Consider the following 8,911-nt stretch of genomic DNA (forward strand, 5'->3'; position numbering starts at 1 on the left):
TCCGGAAAGTTGCCGATTCTAGATGCAGACCCTGTATTCCCGTTTTAAACACTAGCCTCAATCATTCTGAGGTGCTTACTTTTTGTTCAAAATTTCTTGACCGCACATGAAGAAAGTGTCCTTTACCATATATTAATAATCATTAATTATGATCATCAACTTTTGGACACTGGAAACATTGCATTTTACTCAGTAAATGCATGACCTATGACCTCTGCCCTCTGGTATTGCTCATTTACATTGCCATCTGTTAATTTCCCCACATTAGGAAGCATGTGATTCTTTATCAATTGTTTAATTCCTTTTACCCCGACAGAGGTCTTATGATATATCTGTGCCTTCCTGACACAAGGCTTCTTCATAAGAGAATTCATTTCATACTGATATGAATAAACTGGAAAGTAGAGCTTTGGACAGAAACAGCATGAGTTTTATCATATGATGTGTAATTTTGCCCATCAGTGTTGAAAGCCACCAATCACCCCCCAACACACATAAATATTAAGCTGTTAAAAAATAAACCACAACTAAATAAAGGAATCAGTATTCTATACAAGGGAGATCTTTGTCACAGTAGCTATACAAGAAGTTGAATCTGAAATGGCAAAAAATGTCATAAAATAAAGACTATTATTAAAACAGTTTAAAATGCTAGGAAACTACTGTTAAAACATTTTGAAATGAACTAAAAAAGCAGATACAACATGCACATCAGAAGTGGAAAGAATCTCAGATCAGGACTTCCTGAAGTTAAAATGAAAATATAAGCTTAGAAGGATGTGAAGGCATGTCCTGGAAAATGAACTCAGTGATGCATTGATGTAAATGTTGTCATGAAATGTAATTAAGAAAAATATGCAATAGCCGTATAGTTTGGTACCTTTACAGACCTACTAACAGGATGCCACTGTAGCTCATAAACTTTATAGTAATATTAACTTTGTGTCACTTTCAAGTATCCAATTAGGAGTTCGCAGACCCATCCCAGAAACAGAGCAAGGGTTCCAGTTTTATTAGCTGTATAAATTTAACTGTATTTAGTACTAGCCATTACAAAAGCTGCACTATTAACTGTGTTTAACCATGGAAGACTTATTTAGAATAGAAGCTGTCCCTTATAGTCTAGTGTATGCTTCACCATTTTGAGTCACGGCACTCATATGTTTTGGATTTCTGTACCAGTATCAAAAGCTTCTGAAATAACACAAACTTTTCTGTTCCCAACCATAAAACAATAAAAATATGACTCTGAAATTACACAATAAGCAAAAACAAGGTAACTGCAATAAGATACTTGGAATAAAAGTGATATTTTTCATGGAAATACATTTAGGTAGTACTCTGGTACCAGTATTACAAGCATTAACACTTGCAAATCTCCTTAAATGGGAAGATGAGTGCTTATCTTTCTTTATCCTTTATCAAGGTGTCCGCTTTATGTCAGTGATTTCAAACCTCCATATTTCTTGGGTGGCACTGCTTGTAACTGTAAGTAAACCTGGATAATGGGAAGTGTGGACATTCAGGTAAGCATTATCCTATACAAATCTCTTACTTTGGAACATTGAAGACGGAGGTTACACTGCTTATTTTCTGCCTCCTGTCCGAGACAGCAGAACACCTGTTGTTAGAAAGAGAGTGATGAAGGTAAAAGGAGCAGCTGCTGTTCTGCGGAAGGGGTGGAGCCTATGGAGGAAGACAGGAGACAGCTGCATGAAGCTAAACAGGAGTAATGCCTTTGGTGTTGGGACACTGTGTGATGAAAGCTGACCTGTGGTGCCCACAAACATTCCTTATGAATGTTCAGACAGTATGTCTTCCCTGCTGTAATGAAAAAGGCAGGGGTTAAAAATACAACTGCTTTCTTCAGAGTAAGTACATGGAGCCAAGTTATATATCAGATGCAAAGACAAATGACTTAGTCACTTCTGTATAACTGAAACAAGTGGGCAGCAAGGAGACTCTCTTTGCTGAAAGTCCTTTGTTGTCTGGATGCCAAAACAGAGTCCCTATACACAGTGCTCCAGACAGGTACAGTTAATATGTTCCACTGCTCCATTTACTGTAGCGATGTCCTCCAGAGTAACAACTGTACCTCTTGGCAGTCCTTTCCCGGTGGCAATGCCTGAGACCTCTCCGGGATTTAGAGCCCGGTTCCAGACAGCAAATCCTGCCAAATTTCCCACAAAGGCCTCTGCAGTCTCAAATCCACCACCCATCATATCTTGCTCCTGACCTACAATCAAAGATCCACCAGCAGGCACCTCATAGTCCTTTTGGAACCTGGACCCTGTAGACATTAGTTTTCTGTCCACGTAATACCAGTATTTTCCCTGAATAGCAGACCAGATAACACATATGTGGTGCCAACGGTTGTCCAACAGCATTTCAACAGGTAACTGTCGGAACACAGGATCCCCAATGACGAAGTGGACGACACTTTGGTCGGTGGTATTCCTGCCATGAAGCACCAGTTTGTTATCATTTTCTGGTGTGGCATAGGAGAGAATGGTGCCCACATAACTGGTGCTGGTCCGAAGCCAGGTACAAATGGAAAGCTCATGGAGTCCAGTTTTGAATCCCTTGTGAAAAGTAACGAAGTTTCTAGTGGAAGAGTCTGGGAAGAACAGCACAGAGTGTACATTGCAGACTGTAAATGAAATTAAAAAGACATCAGAAACTGCAACAAGTTACTCTGAAGGCAGCATTCATGTCCATCTTTTTACACTACAATGAAAGCATCTGCAATGATTAAAATGAATAGTAGTGAACCATTAAACATTGTTAATGCCATGAATGGACAATGCAATCAATCAAAGCTAACTGTCTTGCACTTTTAAGTAAATAATTCAGTTAACATAATTATTTAAATCAGAAAATATATATTTTGTTTTTCATTAATAACCATATTAATTTTATACTTGGGAACTATGAATTAAATCTATATGAAATTTGTAAAATTTTTTCTCCTCGTAAATTTATAAGCTTTCAGACACTGTACTGTAATTCTACCAAATAAAAAAAGACTTTCACTTTAGTCAAAAGCAATGCATTGCCTCATGTTTTACATACCATCTGAGGCATGCAAAATTTACAAACATTGACCTGCATTTCTCAGATCTAAAAATAACAAGGGATTTGTTATCACAAGCACATGTCATTTCACTACAGCCTATACTCTTCCAAGAATGGAACTATTACTTCTAGGTTGTAAACTGTCATGTCTACATTTACAGGATACAGACACACATAATACACAAAATGGCACACTGTTTATTACCTATGAAGTAGGAAGAACGATCTCTAATTTAAGTTTCATAAGGAGATCAGGGAATGTGTCATCTGTACCTCCGTAGAAGGAAGCATTTATTAGGAAACCAATAAATATATAATTTGTTAATCTTCAGCAGGAAAGATTTATCAGGAGGTCAGGGAATGTATCACTTGAACCACTATAGCAGGAAGGATTTATCAGAAAGTCCAGGGATGTATCACCTGTACCTTTGTAGTGGGAAGGATTCGTCAGGACTTCTGGGAAACTATCACCTGTACTTCTGTAGGAAGAAGGATTTCTCTGGACTTCAGAGAATATATCATCTGTGCCTCTGCATCAGAAAGTATTTATCAATAGGTTAGAAAACATATTACCTGTACATCTGTAGCAGGAAGGATTTATCTGGACGCCAGATAATATATCACCTGCACAATTGTAACAGGAAGGATTTATCAGGAGGTCAGGGAATATATCACCTGCACAATTTAGCAGGTAGGATTTATCAGGAGGTCAGGAAATATATTGTCTGTACCTGTGCAGCAGGAAGGGTTCAAGATCTCAGGCCATATAGCAGCAGCAGTGCCTTTAAGGAATGTGAATCTCCAGAAATCTTTACTGATTTGAGTCGTGTTCTAGCCTTTAAAATAACAGTGGCAGAAATAAAACCCAGTTGCTGTTGCTAGGGTTATTTTTATAACTGGCAGTTAGCGCACAAGATTAACGCTCAGAACAGTCAAGGAGCTGCTGTCTGTAAATAAAGATACAGGGATCGATTCTTTCCACCTACCTTTGCTTAGCAAGTCATTTAACCAGACAGTGTTCCGAGGGTGAGTCTGGAAAAGGTTGGTGTGGATTAGTGTTCTGTCCCTCCTTACAAAGTAAGAAAGAAATTTGCATTTGGAGGTAGGGTGATCCTGGGATGCTGATTTCCCTTTGAACATAATTGAATAACTATTGTGGGAAAAAATATCCAGGGAATTGTTATGGCTAGGCTTGTAAAGGCCCTAGGGCCGATGGCCTAGTACCGACCTCTGAACCTATTTCAAGTAGCTGCTTTATTTTCAGTGTTGCTACCATCTTTTCCACTAATTATGCAACATACTTATGATCAACTGCAGGAGCTCAGTAAGTATTCATGTTATAGCTGTGTATTCAAAGTTACCTTTTGGTGGTCTGTTTAAAACATGGATAGCATTTGCAAGTATTGCCCTATTCCAAGTCCATGCTTCCGTGTCATTTTAAGGAAAGCTACATGAGAACAGGTTTTCTCTCACCTTTTAGAGGGCTGCTGGCTGTGCAATAAGCAATGCCATACCCTCGGATCTGCTGATACTGTTAGGTTCTTGCAGCAAGCCACTTACATACCTGCCTGCACATCCAGCATCATAGCTCTGAACTGTGTTCTTTTTTAGCAGTATTGAAAACTGAAGAGCTGTTTATCAGATGCCTGATCCAAACCCAAAGTAAAATCTGGGTTTCTTGGGTTTCTGTCTTTCTAATCAAACCTTTGGAAGAAGTTCATAGGCCAACTGTCATTAAGTTTCACTTTCAGACCTCTGACATAAGTATTTAACCTGCACACAGTCAGAATGAGTCGAGTAATCATCATCATCATCAGCCCCTTTTTTCCCATTTCTCTACATGGGGTCAGGGTATTGTGTTAACTGTCACCAACTCTCTCGATTCAGTGCCACACTCCTGCCTTCTTCAACACTCATGCCTGACTGTCGCAGACCTTCTTTCACACAATCCATCCACCTCTTTGCTGGACATCCTCACTTCCTCTTACCTTCTTCTTGTCTGTCCCAAATCTTCCTCACCAGATTGTCTTCTGCTTTTCTACACATGTGCCCAAACCACCATAATAACCTACAGACACTGGATCCTACCCAGTTCGGCTTTGTTAAGGGCAGATCCTGCCTCTTAAACCTGGTCGATTTCTTTGAAAGAGTCACCAAGGCCATTGACGAGGGGAAGGTGGTCCACACAGCCTACCTGGACCTTGCAAAAGCCTTCGATACAATACCCCACTCGGGCATTATAGATAAGCTCACCAGCTTAAATATAAACCCCTATGTCACTAGATGGGTTGCAAACTGGCTCAAGGACAGAACCCACATGGTTAGAATTGCTGGAGCCATGTCAGACTCCAAACCAGTTACAAGTGGTGTCCCACAAGGCTCAGTCCTGGGACCTCTCTTGTTCGGTATATATTTCTCGGAGGTACAGGCTAACACGGAAGGACTGTGGCTGACCAAGTTCGCAGATGACTGCAAACTGGGCTCCATAATCGACTCTCCAGCCGACACAAGTATCCTACAAAAGGGCCTCATAGAAACAGACAACTGGTGCCAGAGCCATGGCCTCAAGCTAAATGCCAAAAAGTGTATAGTCATTCCCTTTGGCAAAAACAAAGTGCCCACAAATTACCACATAGGTGGTAATCCATTAAGTACGGAAGAAGTAATTAGGGACCTGGGTACCCAAGTTGATAGCAATCTCTCATTTGACAACCACGTGGCCAAAGTGGTTAGAAAAACATTTTATATAGCCCACCTAATCATGAAGGGATTCACATCTAGATCAGGGGAGGTCATCGTGCCTCTTTACTCATCCCTCATCAGGCCCATAATTGAGTACAATGCCCCTTTTGGGATGTACCTTAGCAGACACCTGCAGCAATTGGAAAGACCCCAAAAGTACCTCACCAAGAGGATCAAAGGGCTCAAACAGATGCCATATGCTGCCCGGTTAAAGAAACTCCAGCTCTACTCAGTGGCATACCGCCTGCTCAGAGACGATCTGTGCCTGACGTATAAAGCCATGTCCAACCCGGAATTAATGGACATGCTGCACCTCAGAAAATCCAAATCCCATTGAGCTACACGCTCGAGAGACTTGAACCTCAGCACTGAAATAAATAGGACATGCTGGAGGGACAGATTCATAACCCAGAGGCTCCCTTCACTCTGGAATAAAATCCCAGTCCAGGTTAGGCAGAGTCCCTCATTGACTCTCTTCAAGAGGAATCTTGATGAGTGGATGGGAGATTGTAGGTTTACCCTGGGTATCACTTCTGTGTCACTGTTAGACAGAGGCAGAGTATACTAACCTCGAAAAAGGGCATAGCAAAATTCATTTAAAATGGGTGGCGAAAGCCAAACACATTCTGGCTAGGCTTATAAATGCCCTAGGGCAGATAGCCTAGTATGAACCTATGAACCTATGAACCTATAATCTCTTCTCTTTGATCTTTTCTGCAATTGGAGCTACTTTGGCTTCTGCTCTTATGTCCTCATTTCTTCATCTGTCCCATAGTGTGCATCCTACCACCCTTCTCAGACACCTCATTTCCATCACCTCTAGGTTCTTCAACTGCTCTGCCTTTACTGCCCAGGTTTCTATACCATATAGTAGTACTGGTCACACCACTGTCTTATACACCTTCCTTTTCAGCTTCTTTGGTATTCTTCTGTCATAGACTACACCTGATACTCTATGCCAGCTGCCTGCAGCCCCTCTGATTCTAGCTTTGACCTCTTCATTCAGACTACCCTTCTCCTCAACTACCCCTCCCAGATACTTGAAGCTGTTTACCTGTTCCACTATCTTCCCTTCTATCTCCCTTCTCAGCTTCTTCTGATTTCCCCAATTTTCTGCCATTACCACCGTCTTATCTGTGCTTAGTTTCATCCCATGTTCCTTCAGATTTGCATTCAATTCTCCTATCTTTGCTGAAGTTCTAGCTCAGAGTCTGCTTGTACTGCCACATCATCTGCATACAGTAGCTTTGTTGATCCATCCCCTCCAACCTGTTTGATAATGTATCAGTATGAACAGCAGTGGGCTCAGAGCTGAACCCTGATGTACACCCACTCCCACTGGGAACCCCTCTGTGAGGCCGAACACTGTCCATACCTGAGTCACTGGGTCCTTGTACATAGCCTGCACTAATTCTACTGATGTTTCTGAGACTTCAGACCACCGCAGTACTGCCCAGATCAGCTTTCTTGGGGGCTTGTCATATGCTTTCTCCAAGTCTAGGAATGCCCAGTGGGACTATCTCCTCGTCTCTAGCTCCTTCTCAAGTATCTGTCTCAGTGCAAACATTGGGTCATTTGTGCTGCATCCTGATCTGAATATGAACTGCTCATCTCACATCTTACAAGCTACTATTCTGCATGTCCTTTTTTCAGTCACCCAGTCCAGAACTTTCATGCAGTGTGATAGGAGTTTGATGCCTCTGTACTGCCCACAGTTGTGGATGTCACCTTTGTTCTTGTACACTGGCACAAGTATGCTTATTCTCCAGTCATCTGGGATATGCCTTTCTGTCTACACTACTAGGTGTACCCTCAAGAGCCATTTATCTATATCTCACCCAACATCTTTATCATATCTGTAGTGACCTCATCTGAGCCTGCTGCTTTCCCTGACTTCATTTTCCTTAGTGCTGTTCTTACTTCTTCTATGGTGGGCTTATCTTCTTCTCTCATCGTAGGCTGTTTCTGGGGCAGTACAGCTTCTGCGGGGTTTTCTTAATTCAGAAGCTACTGGAAATACTCCTTCCATCTACCTTTGATGTCCTCTGGGCTGGTGAGCAGGTTGTTGCTGGCATCTGTTATGAAGGGTGTCTGACTATCTTCTTTATTTTTCTGTCTTTGCCTTGCAACCTGGTATAGTTTCTTTGTGCTCCTTACTGAGTCATTCTCCAGAAGTTGGTACAGTGCCTTCGATGCCCTATTCTTGCTATTGCAACTTCTTTCTTTGCTTCATTGTTAGCCAACCAGTATTCCTTCCTAGCCTGGTCAGTGTTTTCTGTCTCCCACTCCTTCCTGCACTCCTCCTTTCTTTTGATGACTTCCTGGACTTCTGCATTCCACCACCAGCTTTCCTTATGTACCTTATTTCTATACCTGGCTCAGGGGTTGAGAGGGTGGCCTAATGGTTAAGGTGTTTGCCTTACAAACACAAGGTGCAGGATTTGAGTCTCATACTCACAAGGGGTAACTGGATAGGCTTAAAATGGCTCGCAAGGGCAGTTAGCCTAGTACTAATCTATGAACTACATATCTTTTCTGTAGCCCTCACACATGTTGTTTTTTAGGTGCTGCCATTCTTCTTCAACTCCACTTATTTCCTCCTCTTCTTGGGGTGCTACAGCCCTGAGTAATTCCTTGAACTGTTGTACTTTCTCTCCAGTCAACTTCCAGGTCTTCAGCCTGGTCTCTGTTGACCTTAGAGCCTTCTCTGACCACTGCTTGCATCTGATTATGGCAACTAGTGGTTTATGTTGTGGGACAAATGTTTCACTGGGGATGACTTTGCAATCATGGATTCTGCCCCAGTGCCTTTTGCTTACTAGGGGGAAGCCTACCTGAGTTGCATGTTGACTACTCTTGTATGTGATCATGTGACTGCCTCTCTTTCTGAACTATGTGTTGGCTTCTATCAAGCCATTTGCCAGACAGAGTCTGTCACTAATACTGATGACATCCCTCACTGTCACAGCCCTGCTGTGGGTCATAGGCTGAGGTTATGAATACTGCAGTATCATTACACTGGAGTCTGATTGCCATGAGTCTGTCACTAATACTGATGATATCCCTCACTGTCACAGCCCTGCTGTGGGTCATA

At 41.9% G+C, this 8,911-nt stretch overlaps 1 protein-coding gene across 1 annotated transcript in view; it reads right to left on the minus strand.

Annotated features, from left to right (window-relative positions):
* Positions 1 to 727: 727 nt before the first annotated feature.
* PTX4 (pentraxin 4) overlaps positions 728 to 8,911 on the minus strand; it is a 47,181-nt gene continuing 38,997 nt past the window's right edge. Inside the window, exon 3 of the mRNA XM_044089121.1 lies at positions 728 to 2,650. Within this exon, the coding sequence (XP_043945056.1) occupies positions 2,010 to 2,650 (641 nt within the window). The 3' untranslated portion in view covers positions 728 to 2,009. The remainder of the gene's footprint in view (positions 2,651 to 8,911) is intronic.

The sequence above is a fragment of the Protopterus annectens genome, chromosome 12.part0 (assembly GCF_019279795.1).
Source record: "Protopterus annectens isolate FY-2018-M chromosome 12.part0, PAN1.0, whole genome shotgun sequence".
In the NCBI taxonomy this organism is placed as follows: domain Eukaryota; kingdom Metazoa; phylum Chordata; order Ceratodontiformes; family Protopteridae; genus Protopterus; species Protopterus annectens.